Source organism: Lipophrys pholis, assembly GCF_963383615.2.
Source record: "Lipophrys pholis genome assembly, chromosome: 19".
Lineage (NCBI taxonomy): Eukaryota > Metazoa > Chordata > Actinopteri > Blenniiformes > Blenniidae > Lipophrys > Lipophrys pholis.
This window is the reverse complement of record NC_137647.1, coordinates 21197329-21217053: the sequence shown is the minus strand read 5'-3', so window position 1 is coordinate 21217053 and position 19725 is coordinate 21197329. Positions and strand designations below refer to the sequence as shown.

Genomic DNA, 19725 nt, shown 5'->3' with positions numbered 1-19725 from the left:
CCTTGCACATCATTTTTCAATTTTAGTGCTAATTGTGATCAGTAATTATGCTGAAGTTGAACACTGTAGTGCTTCAAGGAGAAATTCTGATTCAGTGCTTGACTTTTTTGCAAATGTGAACATCTGAAGGAAAAAAACAAAACAAAAAACTAGTTTTAAATGTCAAGCTTGGTCCTGCCAGTATTTTCTGAATAATATGCGGAAAAATATAAAGTCATAGCGTGTTTCCCTTTTTTTATTTATTTTTTTACCTTGGGGGAGATTTGTTTAGAAAATAACTGCATGATGTTGAACTGAATTTCAGACGTGCGTGTAATCAATAAGTCATTTCTTATGAGGGACAGTCAAGATGCCTCATGATGCTTAAATAGCTTTTTTTTTCAACTGGACGTCACGTGAGGCTATGAACCTAAAACCTGAGGACAAGAGGCCTGTCCAACACGCACACACACACACACACACACACACACACACACACACACACACACACACACACACACACACACACACACACACACACACTCGATTCCATTTTCACCAATTTACTCAAAATCCTTCTTTTTGGACTGTGTGGGCAAAAATGAAAAGAACACGCACATGAAGAACATTCCCACTCCACAGAAAATAAGTATTAATTCAACCCAGGGTTTTCTTGCTGTTACAGCCGGTAAAATAAGTAATGAAGACGTCACCATTTTTCTCAGTAAACATGTTTCTCTAGGTGACATTGACATAAAATTCCCCCGGTGTTGGTAACAGCCCATATAATCCGCATAGAAATTGTTAAACTATTCTGGCTTCACCATTCTCCTATATACTTTCCTCCACTTTAATCTCAGGGATTTAAAGTAACGTCAACAGGTTTTATATCTGGACATTTTGAGCGCCTTGCACCTGAAGACTAACAAATCAGACAGAGCGCCTCTTGTGGTGACGATAACAACTTAAGATGATGAATCGTGGACTGTGATTGGCCCATGAGAGGATGGTCGGGATTGGCCCCTCCAGGATAGATTTCATTGTGATTGGGCCGGTCTAGCAGCTTTTTCTCTCTGAGAGTTTCCTTGTCAACTACAAGGTTATTTGATCCACCACACCACTCCTCCCATCGTTTGTCGTGGCCGTTTGAATTACTTCATGTTATCACTGTTTGGCACTGATGTACACACGTTTTACAGTTTCTGTGTAAACTCCCTTGACTTTTGACCCCCAACTTCTAACCAGGGTAACGACGTCAGAGGATTGGGAATTGAAAACGGAACATTTTGGTCTTAGTTTGACATCAATCGGATTAAAATCAACAAACGTTATGACATAAATACATTTGTGACCTTTTTGTGACCGAGACCTTGACCTTTGACCCGATCACTCTCAAAATTGAATGGAGCCATCCTTGGATAAAAACAAACCATCCTCGACAATTCCATGCAATTCGGGTGAATAGTTTTTACAAAAAGTTTGTTACATACATACATACATACATACATACATACATACATACATACATACATACATACACACACACACACACACACACACACACACACACACACACACACACACACACACACACACACACACACACACACACACACACATACATACATACATACATACATACATGCATACATACATACATACATACATACATACATATGAAGCAATAAATCCATACACGCAGACAAAAGTATAACCTTCGCCCAAATGTTCATTGGTGAAGGTAAATATATTTACTGAGAGGTATGGTGGTGTTCAACACTAATTTTAGCCGCTGTAGGTGAGAGCGTGAACCCCGACATGAAAGAAATCACAAGTAAAACGTGTTTTCCGTCCAGGAAGCATTTAGCGATTATTAAAAGGTGCAACATTGTTTTTCTTGTCCGTCTCTCAACATATAGAGCAAATAGGCCAGAACAAATGGTCTTGGCTGACTGATGTGCAGCGTGGAGCCAATCCCGTGTTTCTAATTAGCCCCCGCTCCGGCACGCCTGCCCGCGGGCCGACGGTTGGCATGAGGCAGCAGGACAGGCCAGCTGCCCCCCACCACCCCGTGTCCTCCTCCTCCTCCTCCTCCCTGCCCCACCCCCCTGAGGTAGGCTTTCTGGGCACGCCGCTGCCTCTGTGAATGACGAGGCACAGAAACCTGGATGAGAGGAGAAAGGTAGCTCACAGGCCCAGTAACACCCTGTCAGAGGCAATATTTCAGCTTTAAAGAGGAACTCTTCATCAGCAATCGGCTCACTGCGAGCCCTCCCCTGCTGACCTGCTCCGCTCTCACACTTTGAGATGTGCAACAGCATCCCCCTCCACGCCATGACAAACTGACTGGTAAAGAGCAAAACGCATCAATTAGTGATGTGTGATCAGATTGTGTGAATGGACTCGTGGGAGGATTATTATCCGCCTGCCCAGTGGACGTCGGGGACAATTTACACATGACGCCAACCATTTCTGCCAAATCAGGACATGTAGCGGAGAATGAATAAAGAGAGGGAAAAAGACGGAGAGGGCGGTGTAGCTTCACAATTAGTTGGAGTTGGAGGAGAGACAAGGGGAGCTTATAGATACAACGCAGGAAGCGGGAGAAAAGGGGGAAGAAGAGGAAGTGAACTGAGAGCGCAGGAGAGGTGGAGAGGGAGCAATTTAATGCTGTAATTAAGTTCCTGATAGCACCCTGGGAGATGTGCTTTGGCATGGCTCCAGGACAGCTTAGCGTTGTGCCAGGGCTCTTCAACCCACACACACACACACACACACACACACACACACACACACACACACACACACACACACACACACACACACACACACACACACACACACCATTTGAACAAACAGAAATCTAATACGAGCCGGCTCTCTGTGCTTTCGAGCCAATTCCAAATCACAGAATATGTGTCAGCTTCACCAAATGATGCATCGACAAGAAGAGACACAAAAGAGGAGCAGAAAGAGGGATGGCTGTGAGAAAACATCACTTTCAGTGGCTTTCTCACACACACACACACACCCACACACACACACACACACACACACACACACACACACACACACACACACACACACACACACACACACTGGCACCGCCTTGACACAAATCACCCTTATGAGAGCAGGAATGGAAACCTGTCTGAGGAAACACTTTCCTCCACCTCTGTGTTTACGGTGTTCTCTGTCAAGCTTCTGCCACCAACATTTGTTCGCAGCTGCTTTTTCTTTTTCCTCCTCGCTGGGTTGCCCGGCAGGACACATTGAGACTCATATACCCGTTACAGGGTGCTGACCCAAGAAGCTCCAAGTCTGACAATGATGTTGCCAAGTTGTACAGGTATGAGGACGGGAGGTGGGTGAGGTGGGGGGGAGCTAAGCTCCAGTCTGTGCAGTCCTGAGAGGAGGAGGAGGAGGAGGAGAGAGAGCGAGAGAGAGAGAGAGAGAGAGAGAGAGAGAGAGAGAGAGAGAGAGAGAGAGAGAGAGAGAGAGAGAGAGGGAGAGAGACTCAGCCCCATTCCTCGCCTCCTTCAGGCCATGCGGAGCAGCGGCGCAGCGGCGCAGGAGGAGAAGCAGGATTTTAACTGAGGAGAGCGCACATCAGTCGGGGAGGCTGAGATTTCTCGGGGACGGTGGTTCAAGCGACAACAAAAGAAAAGGATACACCGAGTTGTCATTTAAAATCGCGAGAGAGGGAAGAAGTGTCCAGCTTCAGCGGATCTCGAGGCGACGCGCAACTATACTGGACCGCGTCCGGTTCGCACCTGCGTGTCGTGTACGTCCTCCTCTCTCCCTCCCCGTCACTCTCCTCCTCTCTCCTGGGGATAAAAGTGCGTAAAATCCCCCCCAGTTTTTTTTTTTTTTTTTCTACGCAAGGTGACACGCCGAGCTGGAGTTTCGCGGATACGGTCCTGGAGGCGCGATGCTGATCGGTAAGTGTCGGAGCGCTCCGCTCCGGTGACGCGTAACGTGGCCGCGCTGAGTAAGCAGTCCTTATGACAAATTAATGACACATACCAAACATGTCTGCTCGGAATCCAATGTGTACAAGACAAAGCTGAACTGTTATATGGTCGTTTTCTTCTTCTCACCTTCAAATGACGTTTTCACATAGAAAGTTAGTCGGGATTATTAAATGACGCGTTTTCATTGAACAGTAACCAAACTGGCCACTCAAATGACTTTTTTAATCACATATTTCATTCATTATCTCATATACTTGTGCCTACATGGTGGTAACTCGCCTGCCTGTGTAGGTCACAGCATCAGTCAAGTTCGATGAAGCGCTAAAGACAATAGATCTCCAGCGCGCGGCGCAGCGCGTCCTGCCCGGTGCGCCGCGGCCGACACCTCCTCGGTCCTCTTCATCCGCACAGGGGAAGTTCTCTCATATATCGGGAGAAGTCAATTTCACGACAGTTTCAAATCCCTCTATTTGTTTTTCCTTTTGCGTTGCGGAGCCACAGCGCACTGATTCATGTCAGGCTCTGCGAAAATCTGAACTGTCAAACATCAGCCAAATAAATAAATAAACGGATAAATATTCCTTAAAAAGTCGCAATGCTCGAAGTCTTTGTAAAGCTTCAATAAGGAACATCAGACTGGTAGTTTTTCATGGACATTTAGGATCACCTCCTGGGAACTCTCATATAAGAGATTTTACCTAAATGATCTGATCTTAAGAAATAAAATCAAACGTTGATTTCTGATTTCAGTTCATGCTGACAGAGCTCCTCTTGCAAATACTGGCCCAGTAAATCCACAATTGAGAATTTTTTTATTTATTTTTTTATCCATTGAATTTGCATAATTAAGTCCATTTTATGTCTGAGAGATTGATGTACTTTTCTATTGTGTGAGCTGAGCTGAGGGATAACCAATCGATCCGCACTGCTCGGCTGGTGAACTGCACCTGAAACACTGATTCATGTCCACGGCTCAGTCCTCTGTTCTTCACCGCCACCAGCGACTCGCAGCTTTTCTGGATGGAAGGACTTTTTAAGGCCTTTCCTTCATTTCACAGATGAATGAAGATAAAGCAAAACGCAATGAGGATTTGAAAAAGATGGAATTACCTTAACATCCAGAGGAAAATAGGCTCATTTACACGCGGACACACCAACATACTGTACCTCTGGAAGGTGATGGATTTTGCCATGAGGGAAATCGCGTGGCGCTTTGAGATCTCGGTTGCTCCTAAAATGGCTTCGGTGCACGGGCAAATGACTCATGCAAATGGATGCCACATTAGCATTTCTCCAGATATTTACTTCTCCTCCCAAATACAAGCTCTTAATCCCCCCGGCAGGAGAGACCGATGCACATGGGATGCCAAATCCTCCTGTGAGACGGAACCGCTTCCTCTTTCCCTCGTGCCCTTTTAGCTCATAAAGAGCTGCTCTCTTGTCACTTGGAGGCCTTTAACTACTTAGACCCTCGTCTTGTACTGACTTCACCATTATGTCATCTTAAAGGCCCTTTGGGGGCGTGGCACGGGAGCCCCGCCACTGTTGCGGCCTCTTCTCAGTCCCAGATAACAGCCTGTATGGTGGCTGTTATTGTTTGTCATGTTGTTGAGCTGCGTTCCTTCTCCGCGTTGTCGTGGAGGTGGGTGGTGGGGGTTGGGGGGAGGTGGGACCCATCCGTCCACAGCACCCCCCGCTGACCACTTAAGCAGGGGACAGGTTGCGTGGCTGTGGGAGTCCTGATTAGAGGCCTGCCCCTTTGGGAGTGGGAGTCATTCCTCTTCTCCCACCACTTATTTTATCTGCAGCATCTGAGGTGGGGGAGTGGGTGGGTGGGAATGCATGGGAAGCAAGGCTAATCTGCGCTAAACAGGTTCCCAAGCTTGATCAGGGGTAATTACATGGGGGTAGGATTACTGTCTGTGACCACTGAGCGAGGTCAGGCCGCACCCTGGAAGCAGACCTGCAGGATATTTATAAGTCAAGTGATTTCACAAAAGCGACCTTATTCATTGGCTGTGGCGTCGTTGATGTGGTTTGACGCCAAGATTTTGAGTCCTGCTGCCGTTCCTTGACCTTGTGGTGTGTGTCCACTTCCCCTCGCTTCCAGGTTTAATGCGTAAAGGCTGGAGGGGTTCCCAAGCAACAGCGAGCAGTAACACTTCTGTTTCATGTGGCGATACAGGTGGCGGGGGTGTGAATGAGGAGGTTAATGAAAAGGCAGCGTGGTTGGACTGAGAGCTTTGGTCCACTTCCCACCAGCTACACGTCTGCACCATCATCAAACCATCAAGCCTCCTTAAACGAACACACTCTTCCTCCAGTGTGTTTAGCTGAGCGCCTGTGCTTTTTCAGTTACCACAGCTGTTGGCTTCTGTCTGGACTGTGTGTGTGTGTGTGTGTGAGTGAGCGCGTGTGAGTGAGCGCGTGTGTGTGTGTGTGTGTGTGTGTGTGTGTGTGTGTGTGTGTGTGTGTGTGTGTGTGTGTGTGTGTGTGTGTGTGTGTGTGTGTGTGTGTGTGTGTGTGTGTGTGTGTGTGTGTGTGTGTGTGTGTGTGTGTGTGTGTGTGCGCGTGTCAAAGCAAAGCACGAGGCAATGAGACATTATGATCGATGGATCTCTCAAGCCTGCTGTCTTTTCTTTCATCCCTCAAGGACCAGAGGGATGAAGGTGGCAGCTTTCCAGCTCCTGTTCAGCCCACCTCTGCCTACTTTGTTACACACACACACACACACACACACACACACACACACACACACACACACACACACACACACACACAGGCGCAGGCAATGACAAATAACCCCCTCGATTAGCTCAACAAACGCCTCACCTTGAAAGACAAATCTGCTGTTAAACTGATTGTTTTTTTTTTTTGTTTTTTTTAGTTTTTCACGATCTCTGCGTCCTCTACATACTTACATACTGCGTACACAAAAGGTGTGTGTAGTTCCACCACAAACACTTTATCATTCCATATTTACTGTTTTTCATCTTATTGCGTTTTATATGCTGTCCCGTTGGAGGAAACTTCTATCCTTCTTTTATGCAGTAGTCAATGTCTGTCGGTGGTGCTTTTTCACTTTAATGTGCCAGGCTGCCATGGCTTCCAGGTAACAGGAACAATGGGATGTGTCATTACTCCAAAACTGTCTCTCCTCATACTTTTTTTATTTTTTTCGGTCTTGCTGTAGTCACTAATCTTTGTCTTGTTTTATCGTTCCCAGTAGAGATCAGTCTATGAGGTGTGAGTTTAAAGATGGATTCTATTCATGGAAACTCGGTTGTATACCATCAACCAGGAGTCGTTTTTGTGATAAAACACCAGTGTCTCAAAGTGAGTCACACCTTTCTACTCCTAGTACAGTGTGTTAACACGTACCTTGGTCTTTTGAAGCCGCTGAGGTAAAATAAGAACATTACACTCTGATGGATTATTTTCTGTGTTGCCCTTCAAGATGAATCACATTTTCCACAGTAAAGTTTGTTTACAGCTGCTGGACTGCATTAAAAAAACATGTTTCCATATTTTAGTGCTTCCATAAATATCCTAGATTGAAGCTCAGGTTTGACAATAAGAACAAAGAGCCATGTGAGGCATAAACTTATTGATCCATGCTGCATTAACCTCTACTAAGGGTGCTTTCACACCAGGATAGTCCGGGACTTTTAATACCCTCATTTGTTTTGGTTTTCTTTCGTACTGCATGTTTGAGAGCGGAACAAACCGCCGGGACAATGTCATGTAATTACAACAGCTGCTCGTTTGGGGGCGCTATCACCCAAAACGAAAATCCCACCACTTTGGCCAGCTCGTTGCTAACGGGTAGCCATGAACAACAGTGATATACAATCTTCAGACTATAAATCAATGAGCGTCTTCCTCACTACTTCTTCCTCACTACCCCAGTTCTGCCCACAAGCTATTTTCCAACTTCTTCTTTCTGCGTCTGTTTCTTCCGATTCTGTTAGCTTTGTTTGTTTACTACCCAGAATGCATTGTGCTCTACGTCACGTCCCCTCGCTCCGTCCACTGTAAAGTCTGCTGACAGTCCCTGACGTGTTCACACTCTCCGTGAACTGGACCTTAGTTCACTTGCAAGAGAACTGAGACTCGCGTTTTTAAGTGGACCAAAGTTAATTTCTTTGATCCGGACCAGAGTCCGGGTGAGCGTTCACACCTGCGTAAACAACGACTTTCCCTGAAACCAACTCTGGGATCAAACAGTGCCGGTGTGAACGCGTCCTAACATAATGCATTTATAACTAAAGTGTTGTGGTTAATGTGAGTGGAAGAATATATTTAATGTTATAGAGCTGCAGTGCTTTACTTCCAGTGTAAACTAAGAAAAGAAAATGCTAATTAATGGAAGAAATTCCCTACATGTTGATTCATGCTGCAACAGTGACACGTATATTACTACGTCTGATGGGTAAAGCCGTGTTAGGTGTAGACAATCGTGTATACAATAACAACAGCAAAGAATTTCTTTTTTGCACCTGCTGAAAGAGAAAATGTAGCTGGGTGAAAAGTGGCACGTCATCAATCAAAGTGAAATGTCGTATTTGTATGTAAATGTGTTTCATGTCTAAAGCAGGTCTTTGTGCATGAGTGATATTCAGATGGGTCCTCAGACACGATGAGTGGGTGGACAGTAGCTGGAACAGTAATTATATATGTCTACATGGACCTGCAGGTGAATTTCAGGCAGGTTAGAGAGCAGCAGGCGGCAGATATCACGACTTAATGAATATACCATTTCATATTGGTCTGCCCGACATCCATGTTTTTGTGAGGTCCACTTCTCACTCCATAAACACACCGTCATGAGCGATTTGTAGCTGAGGTTATTGATGCTGAAGCATGTGATTTGCAGTGTGACACGAAATACATGCATCTCCTTTTTCATGTACACCATTTAAATGCATTGCTTGTGTCTACCTCTGTCTCTCTCTCTCTCTCTCTGGCCTTGACTCCCCTCCTGGGGAGAAATGTCTCCCTGTGACAGTTTGAGTCATTTCACTGAAGTGACAGCATAGGTTTGATTGGCCCGGCTGCTAGAGCGATGGCTCCTGGATGCTGAGAGCTGTGGGCATATGCGAGCCCCAGCGGGAGCTCTGACAACATGAGAAATGGTCCCACGCTGCTCTCTGCACCAAAACCTCACCACTTAGCCTCCAATTCCCTGGGTGCTAGGGTTAAAGATGGGGGGGGGGCTTGAAGGGGAAACAGGGACGTGTGAACCTCCCAGCTGCTGCACGTGTTTGTTAGCATGACGTTTCCTCAGCAGGTGAGGCAGTGACGAGTCCACTTCATGTCCTGACCTTGACTTAAATAGGTGAGAGAACAGCACAAGTCCTTTAAGAGTAACAGCCTGGCGGACGAGACATGACACTTGGGGGTGAAAAAGACAGTAGACAGGAAGAGGAAACAAGAAACCAGAGAGAAGGATAAAGGGAAAGAAGATGGAACACCTCTCTTGGCTCCCGGTTCTCTCTCTCCGTCTCGAGTGTATTTCTAGGACATCAAACCAGACTGTCTGTAATAACTACACCAGCTCTCCAAGCAGCAGTTGTGAAAGTAACAAAGGCCATTGATTTTACAGTCAGCTCCAGCCATCAGAACCTGCGGCTCTGACCACCGATCTGGAGTACTCCAGGGTCCAATGCACATAATGGATTGCAGCTCGTATGTAAATGGCTGCAAGTGTAAATAGAAGACGCAGTGATCCCGCTCTAATGGCCGTCTGTGCTGGACGCTCCCTTCACCTTTAAAAGACAACATATCATGACACCTCCACTGTCTGGATCATTACTGAGGAGGGTAGTCGATACACTGGTGCTGTGCAAATACAGAAACGCTTGACAAAATGCACATTACAGAGCCTGTGAGCAAACAGCAATTAAAAACAATCAATTGAAAGGCACACAGTCTTAATCCATAATTTATGTATGTAAATACACAACTGAAGTATGTGGCTAAAAAACTAGATTCTTTTTTTTTTTTTAATAGCTTATACTTTAATTAAATCAGTTTTTTTGTAAATTCACTGAAAATCTTTCACTATTTTCAGGCACAACAAACTGCAACATCCAAACAACAAATGAATAGACATAAATCAATCAAGCAATTACCAAAATATATGGTTTGCACTTTCAGCTAGGCGCACACACACACACACACACACACACACACACACACACACACACACACACACACACACACACACACACACACACACACACGTTTGGACAAACCTTCTCATTCAGTGTTTTTCTTTATTTTCTTTCATATTTACATTGTAGATTCTTACTGGAGGCATCAAAACTATAGATGAACACATACGGAAATATGTAGTAAACGAAAGACTGTGAAAAAACTCAGAACGTGTTTTATATTTTAGATTCTTCAAAGTAGCCAGTAGCTTTGATTACTGCTTTTCACACTCTCGCCTTTTTCTGGATCATCTTCATGATTTCATCACCTGAAATGGTTTCCTGACCGTCTTGAGGGACCTCCAGAGAGCCTGAGCCCTTGTTGGACCTTTTACCTTCCCTCTGCGGTCCATCTCCTCTCAAACCATCTGGACTGGTTTAGGTCAGGTGACTGTGGAGGCCAGGTCATCTGGCAGCACTTTCCTTCTTGCTCACACGGCCTGGAAGCGTGTTTAAACTCAATGTCCTGTTCCGACACAACTGAGGGTCCAACCACATCGCGAAGACGAGATATTTCACATATGAACCCTGACAAGGCAAAGAGAGTTGTCAGTGATAGTTTTGAGGTCTTCAGTGAGAATCTACAATGTAGATAAGTCGAGCGAAAACACTGAATGAGAAGGCGTGTCCTAACTTACACTGCTCGTGTTAGTATATACAGTATATCTCAAATAAGTATTTCATGCAGAAAAGGCACTCCTTGATGAATGCAAATAAATACAACATCCGTTTTAGAAATCTCTTAAAATTCAGTCAGGACTAAAAATTTGTTTTATAATCAGGATACAAACAGGACAGGAGTACACACACGCAACTGGGTTAATGTGAATGCAGCGTGGGTTTGTGGAAGCTGTGGGTGTCTTTGGAGGCGGAAACATAATTGTATATAAAACATGTAGAATATGTACCAGCTTTACACATAAGAACACCTCGAGTCCTCTGACGCCTGCTGTTCGGTTCAGCTGTCTGCTGCTGTTTTGCTCTACAAAGGTGAATGTGTGTGTGTGTGTGTGTGTGTGTGTGTGTGTGTGTGTGTGTGTGTGTGTGTGTGTGTGTGTGTGTGTGTGTGTGTGTGTGTGTGTGTGTGTGTGTGTGTGTGTGTGTGTGTGTGTGTGTGTGTGTGTGTCTGTGTCTGGCTCGCTTCCCTGACAGAAATTGGCATTCTTGCTTCTTTTCGTCAGTGCGGAGCCATTGTGGAGCGAGCCTGACTGGGAATGATCATCTCTAATGATTTTATGAGAGTCTACATGATTAATGTTGGCACAGCAGTGTGTTTGTGAACAAACCTCTCGCTCTACACCCCCCCCCCCCCCCCCCAACAACACTCCTGTCTTTCCTTCCTCCCCCACCTCAGAGACACTGGGAGGGACGATCCAGTCTCGGTGTGTGCTGGTTTTTTTGCGGCGCTGGCTGTCGTTCGCCACATTAGTGTCTGACAATGGGTTTCTTTGAAGTGGGTTATTCCAGCGCGGCTCCCGGCCCGGCGCAGCGGAGACGACATTGCCAGCTCCCCGCGCAGACGGGGCCAGCTCCGAGCTCAGGAGGAGACAGAAGGTGTATGGAGCATGCACACCCGCGCAGACTAAGTGCTCGGGTCAACACAATAGTTTTCACACCCACAGCCTCTAAATACTCCTTATGTAAGCACTTCCATCTCAAACAAAAGCCACACGCTTCTTCTCCGCACACACACACGTCAGCACGACACAAAAAAAAGATTGCTCGCCCTCCTCCCGTCACTTCATCAACAATCCACTCATCAATCATCCACAAGTCCCGCCGTCCTTCCTCTCCGTCTCTTAAATTTTTATTTTATTTAATTTTTTTGCTTCTTTCTTGTCGTCCTCTGTTCTCTCTGCAGGCCCGGTCCAATCTGAAAAGCTTAGTTGGGCTCCGTCTCTCTCGGCTTATCTCCAAAAGCTGCCTCTTTCATTTGAGTAAATGCCTTCATTCCCAGCTCCTCCATGAGGAAGCTGATAAGCGGGTTCTTTTATCCACAGCAGATACGCCTGCCACCCTCCTCCCCGAGCCCAGTGTGGCTGCTTCTGTGTATTTATACTGCTCAGCATATGCAAAACACTATGTGCAAAAGATTCTATTTGTCGGTCTTGCACGGATGGCTTTCTTTTAATGTATTTGCGAGACTTAGATGAGTAGTTTTCCTTATGTACGAGAATAGCCTATAATTTGACGGTGGGAATATGCAGCTCGTCGTGTTTGGAGCCGTCCCCTCGCGCTGTTTGTCATTCAGATGTGACATTTCTATGATTACACATAATCACACGAGACGGCGGCAACCTCGCAGGTGTCTTTTAATAGGACGTGATTAAGTGGGACAAGCTAATCATCAAAGCGCCTCATTTGGATGTGTGTATGTGCACGTATATATGCATTTCGAAGAGAAGCCGCCTGAACGGATTGATTAGGTCCGCAGAGTGGATTTGTTTTTCAGCAAAGCAAGGAGAGATTAGTTCTGCCGGTGTTTGACTCGAGTCTAAGATCTCGACAAATGCTGCACTTCTGTCCTCCGCTCTAACACGACAAATATATCGATTGGCCTTTGATGTTGAAATGTCAGCGCCTCATGGAGACCCTTTCTAAAGTGTTCAGAATGCGACTGAAGGCCGTCTGTGATAAATATGCTCTGGGCCATGTCGCTTTCTGACCGTTGGACCTTTATTTGAGCATTTCATCTGTTAATAAAGAAATGGGTATTCTTTTTTTTTTTTTTATTCTTCAGTGTAACATTGGACATTGGTTCTATGCAATCAGCCCATTCCGAAGTGGAAGTGGAAGATCTGAGCCAGCGATGAGAAGGCGTCAGTCCCTTGATTCCACCACTGCTCACCACTGACTCATATCCCATCTCTTCAGTGATGGTGGAATTGTTGCAATTCCAATTTTTGCACATCAGAAGCAGGCCTTGGATCATATCTGGTAATAAATCGGATACGTAGAAGATTTCTTTCAGTGCGACCGCCGTCTGAATGGTCACGTCGCATGTATGCGATGCGACTTCCACGTCATTGACGTGAGACTGACGGGACAAATCTGTGCCGGAGGAAGAGGCGCCACCAAAATGTGAAAAGCTGTGCTCTCTTTTTTCTCAATCTCCTTCTTTCCTTCCTCATTTTGTTGAGATTTTGTCGGCTCTTATTGCACAACCCTTTGAATATGGATCTACACACGCTGACCAGTGTTGCCAGATTGGGAAGGTATCCGTCATTTGGGGAGCCAAATCCTCTTGCCTTTTTACTTTGTTTATTTAGAGCACTGGTGTGTTTATGTCATGTTCTTTATTACACATATAATAGTTTGGACGGTTTTTAAGATACTTTCTACAGAGGTTGAGGGTTTTATGTTGTGTTTGGGCTTGAAACAGTGAGTCACATCTGGCAACCCTGGTGCTGACCGGCTTGGCATCCATATATACTTGTGTAAACAGCGTGATGTCACGCCTTCTGTAGATTTGGATCACTCTGTGGTCGAATAACATTTACACTGCAGTCTGATGAAGGTCATGTTTGAAATGCAGTGTGAACGATGGCGCAAAGAAATCGGATCTCAGCAAAAAGGCGGAATTGAGCATCGTGACCAATGGTGGTGTTACAGTATGTCATACAGTCAGAAGTTCACAAATGCAGGAAATAAACAAAGTTAAAAGGTTAGAGAGTTTGACTCCCCAGTTGGGGGATTCCCCCCCCAATATCTGGCAACACAGCTCAACGCACGTAGATCCATTTTCAAGTGGTTGTTTAATACGAGCCGACAAAATCTAGACAACATGAGCAGGGAAAGAAGTCAATGACAAAGCAGTCACATGTAGAAAAATATCCGGATTGGTACCACATTCTATCGAGGCCTGGGTCTGGTGTGAAAAAATCCGAAGTGGATCTTGCACACGGCCACCAAACAGGTCGGATATGGGTCACTGTGAGCAAAATAATTAGAACTGGGTCTCGTTTCCCTGCAGTGTGAACGAGGCCTTAGATGTGTTTCTTTCAACTGTGGGAGGAAACCCTATGGTACCAAGAGAAAACCCGCCCACTCAAACCACTCCAGCACCATACGTGCTTCATCTGAGCCATTTAATCTACAGATGAACATGCTGTCTTATGTCTTTGTCCCGGTGATTTCTTGGACACTGCTAGAGGAGCACACGTTGGTTCAGCGGGGGGGTGATGGTGTTTTCATTGTTGTGTGTTTTGTCTGATCTAGGTGGAAAACTCTCAGCCTGTTGGCGTTTAGCCAGAGGAGCTGCCTTGAATCTTTCAGCCTCAGTGGGAAACACAGCTTGACTCTCTAGATTTGCATTTGATGGCATCGCCCTGACTGTCGGGTGCTTCCAGCCTCCCCCGGAGCACAGGCACGCTACAGACCTTCTCCCGAGGGACACGTGAATACGACTGGTAAAGTTAGACGAGCCCGCGCGGGAAGAAGAAGGAAAAAAAAAAAAAACACTCTTCATTGCTCCCCATGGAGCAACAACCTCATTGACTTGGGTTTGTTTGCTTGGAGAGACAACAATTGTGTTTGGGCTGATCTTAGAGGAGCGGCAAGCACAAAGTCAATGGCAATGATGCATTAACGGCTCAGCACCTATTAAAGCAGCTTGCTTCAGTTGAAGCCAGACACTACTTTGCAGGGATTTATCAAGCTGCTTACCAAAGAGCAGTGATTGAATTCATTTGCTTACTAATGAAGGGGGATTGTGAATTGTACACTTCTCCAGCTACCTGTTAAAGCCATTTGCTCATTACTGCAGTGAAATCCAGCGTTTGGCTCTCTTTTACAATCAAACCCATTCTGTCACCTCATCAGGCGCTTTTGTTCCCTTTCGATACTCGAGACCCATTTCCGACCGGCACAATCCAGTTGGCTTGTATCGGGGCAACCATTTGTAATTGTAATGAGTAGTGGAGGTTTTGTGGTATGCTAATATGTCCATATGTCAGGTGGGTGTAATAAGGTTGGATTTTACTTGGAAATATTGAGATTTGATTTATTAGATTCTGGGAAACAACAAAAGAAATAGAAAGACTAAAATTTGTTACAACAAAGGGTCACTTGGATTCATACCAGCCATGTATTTTTCTTTTTCTGTGATCCTGTACTGCACTCAAGTGTAATCAACCCTAATCAAATAGCCGTGGCAGCTCTCTTTTTTCTCTATCAGGAAAATTGATTTTATTAGAGGTAATTGTTCCCTGTTTGATGTTCATGATGTCTTGATTAGTGCTATTCTCCAGAGTGTTGTGGAGTGCAGGCTCTCCTGCTGTTGTTATGGACAGATTGCCGGTAAATCCTCTTTGTCTTAGTCGGACAACAGCAGACAAGCTGAAGTGGGTTAACTAAAGCCAATGGAGGTTAAAACATATTAGCCAAAGGTCAATGAAGCGAAGTGACTTCAGAGTCATCTGCACCAAGCGTAAAGAGACGAGGACACGTGTTTTGTTTGAACGAGAGAAAACCACGCGATGTCTGCATTCCCATTCAATTTAATACTAAAATTATAGCCAATTAAACTGGATCGATCACAAATACACTATAGTGTAACTTCTGAACCGCTGCTACTGATGTATGCAATCTAAAGTTGCAGCTCTGCTCATGTAAATAATATGAAAATATTCATCATGCTATATATCAAGCAAGATGAAAACTTTGAGTATTATAAACATAATGGTGATATTTGCATAAGAATTGATAGTTCCCATCATGACAGAGCAGCTTAATCAATAAAATCTCATATAAGTGAAGATAATCTACTAATAATTGTCAAAATTACAAATGTGAAATGAAAAAAGCCTTTAAGAAAATGAATGCATTTGACAAGGAGCAGCTTTCTTCTTTTTTAAATTGTGTTTGTGGGGAAAAATGGCTGCAAATGTGTTGAGCAATCCGTCATAATAAAACTGCCACTTGTCCATAATAATAAAACCTTTACTATTGAGGTAGATGAAATGAAAAACTTGGAGAGTTTTGAATGATTCTAAAGTCCATCAACTTTGTAAAGTGTAAATTTGAGTTTCTTGGCAAGAGTGGAGCCTCAGTATATATAAAAAAAAATAATTCCAAAGCAACTACAGAGTTTCATTGAATATGTGTAGATGTAGGATATGTGTGTGTTTGTGAGTAGAATAGTATTAATTACTTTCTCAGTTATAGGAATAATCATTTGTTTATATACTTACATTATTTGCGTTTAAAGTAAGCATTTTCTCATTATACATTTGGTAGCTAAGAAATCCCAGGTTCAAAAAGACATTAAAATACTGACCCAACTTTCAAACCTGCAGCTTCAGACTTGAGATTCTGAGAATTGACCAGACGAGGAATGACCCTGTACCTCTGCCTCAACATGGGAGATGGATTATCGAGGAGTTATTAACAGGAGTCGTCAACCACCGGCCCGTGGATCAATCGGTACCGGGCGGCAACAAAAGAACAAAGACTTTTATTTTGAAATGTACGTTTAAATTTCTGCTAGTCCGCATTGAGTTTTATTTTGGAAAACAGTTTGCTTCCGCCAGCGCTACTTTCCTGCTCTTAGCCGGGTACATTTTTTAATTCACAATATGCCCTCCTTCAGTCCCTCTCATCCTGCCGGTCCGCGGAAAAATTATGTTGCTTAAAACAAGTCTGTGATGCAAAAAAGATTGGGAGCCGCTGCTCTAGAAAACTGTTCTTTACAGATATGTGCAAATCAAGCACTATTTTGAAAAGAGATTTTTTATTTATTTTGTCAAAGGAGACTTAACTTCTCTGGTGTTAAAAGGGGCAAAACAAAAAGATCACTGGAATACTCTACTCAAGCATCTTATCAGTGACTCAACAGACCATATAAAAGTGTGTTGATTATTACAATACCACGTGAAGAATGGATTCATGTCAGTCAAAACATAAATAAGTAAAAAAAAAAAATTGAATAAAATAGGAAGTAATCGCGTCGGAGCTGGGTTCCTTTTGAGAAACTTTTGAGAAACCTTTGCTCAACTTTCACCAAGCGTCTAAGGTAACTGTGGTGGAACCAAAACCATGACAGATTCAGCAACCGCACAGCTTATGTCTCGCCTCGTATGTTTTTAGGAATACTTTCCGCTGAACTGTTTTAGTAATAAAAGAGAACGTTTGAGGGGGAGTTTGGTTTGAACTCCAGGCTCAGACAGCCTCCGAGTGACGTGTTTGTTAACAGCGCCTCGTGGCCCGCAAGTGACACGCCCACCGAGGAAGTGACACGCAAGTGACACGCAAGTGACACGCAAGTGACACGCCCACCGAGGAAGTGACACGCCCACCGACCAAGTGACACGCAAGTGACACGCAAGTGACACGCCCACCGAGCAAGTGACACGCAAGTGACACGCCCACCGAGGAAGTGACACGCAAGTGACACGCCCACCGACCAAGTGACACGCCCACCGGGCATGTGACTTTCAGATGCGTTTCTACGTGAGAAAAAACTTGTGTCGACACGTGAGGCAATTAACTCGTGGGAGGGCTTTTGTGCAGCAGACTCCAAAACACCATCGCACGCACACACACAAAAGGAATTGCAAAATCTAAAAACTGACATCCATAAAATTACACTTTAATCAGATTAATCACGAGGTTGCTGTGGATTCATTTAAATTAATCACGAATAAATGTCAATTTCATTTTGGATGAACAAACAAACTCAAGAAAGAAAGGAATATATGTGCATTTAATGTGCTTTTTAAACACCTTCAACAGTTCACGTTAACAAAAAAACCCTTTCTTTTTCAAAACAAACAACAATGTGACTCTCTTACTCCTTTTTCAGCAGTTACTAAGACAAACTCGTTGACATTGTTCAAGATATTGGCAAGCCAGCAGTACAAGCAGCTTCTCATGAGTAGCTCAAGTTGGACAAACTGCCCGAAATGCGTTTCCAAAGACGTTTCAAGGATTGTGAGTCATTCTGCTCTGCCGATGGGTTAATTGTGATTTACAGTTTTTAACCAGATTAATGATGATGTATTAACCTCTTTAAAGACAATATTCAACAAGCACTCACAGTGTGTTGATACTGTGAAAGTATAGAGCACAACCATAAGAAAACTTCTTGTGTGTTTGAGAAATAACCAACTACGGATTTCATAAAGTTCCAACGGCAGCCACTCGCAGCTTACGACCAGCAGTTGGAGAACCCAGAAGATTTCACACGATGAGGGCTTAATCTACTGTGCTGCTCTTTCCTGTACCGGTCACTTTGCGGGCGTTTGTCCGCCCCAAAATGACCCCCCCGGGGCTTATTTTCTGTCTTTTTCATTGGATCATCCCCACCGCGCTCTCTCCCGATAAGTAGTAACGCTTTGACGCTTGAGGACACTTCAGCAACTTTCAATCGAGATTAATCTATCTCTGAGATCTGCCAAGGTTTCTGTGGATGCACAGCTGAGAGAACAAGAGAGAAAGAGAGGGCGGTTATAAAGATGGGCCATTTGTTGCCGCTGTCTCAGAGATGTGGTTCCATTCCCACTTTGCAACCAGAGGGGACAGCTCACTATATCATTCAGCCGTTTGTTATTTTGTCTGAAGCGGGAGTTGGCCGAAAGGGAGAAATGCCTGTCTCTTTTCCCCACTCGCCTGAAGGTGAAAGCCATTCATCATTTTGTGGAGAGCCTGTTTGCTTTTGCATGCATTCCGGAAAGTGTGTGTGTGTGTGTGTGTGTGTGTGTGTGTGTGTGTGTGTGTGTTCATGCAGATGTCCACATCAATACGCAGGCAAAAAAAAAAAGAAATGCGCTGCTTAATCTTAAACTATCAGGTGTCACAGACTATCGTTCAGGCTGAGTGAACCACACCGAATTCCTGTGATTCAGCTAAACTCAACAATTCCAATGGCAACAGCCTCTAGTCTCTCCATTCTTCTACCTCTTAGTTCGATCTATTCACCTCCTGCCGCACCTGTCGGCTGTTACACTGCACGCCCTCCCTGATATGTAGTGTTCTGGTTGCCTTGAGGCTGAGCCGAACTGGGGTTTAACCTGCAAAAGTCTTCAACTTCCTGCTCCACCCTGAATGTTTATGGGCTCCGTGCAGCCATGGGACTTCGTCTTGTGCTCACCGGTGAATCGCAGTGATCCGTACCCCTGCAGTTTCTCGCCCCGTTATTAAAAGCCAAAGGGAAAGGTTACTGTAAATGCCACTCAGCTGACGTGCCGCTCGGAGTGGACCCTCGCCACCCTTGCTTTCTCCCACACATCCACATTTTTTTTTGTTTTCTTTACCTCTAATGCCCCCCCCCCCCCCCCCCCACAATGTCCTCCCCGCTTCATCTATGTGCTTTAATTACTGCCACAGCACCGGAATGAAAAGCTAAACCAGACCCGAACGTCTCCAAGCACCTGAGGCTGACAGATTGTCAGTTCCCTCTGTGTGTTCCCTCCCACACCTCCAGCACTGTCCCTCGGAGGCTCCCGTCCCCCACCCCCCACCTTCCCTTGTCACCACTTCTCCAGACACGCTGGGCGCTCATCACAGAGGTCACGCACCTGTTGCCTGCTGTAAACAGGAAATGAATAATTCACAAGTTG

The 19725-nt window shown here is 45.0% G+C and overlaps 1 protein-coding gene across 3 annotated transcripts in view; it reads left to right on the top strand.

Annotated features, from left to right (window-relative positions):
• Nucleotides 1-19725, top strand: part of znf385c (zinc finger protein 385C) — a 165002-nt gene that overhangs the window by 97073 nt on the left and 48204 nt on the right. The window contains exon 1 of one of the 3 annotated variants that reach the window (XM_080487172.1): nt 3515-3920. The exons of the other annotated variants lie outside the window; for them this stretch is intronic. Coding sequence (XP_080343298.1) covers nt 3911-3920 — 10 coding nt within the window. The 5' untranslated portion in view covers nt 3515-3910. Of the gene's footprint in view, nt 1-3514; nt 3921-19725 lie in introns of those variants that run through there. 3 annotated transcript variants of the gene reach the window in all.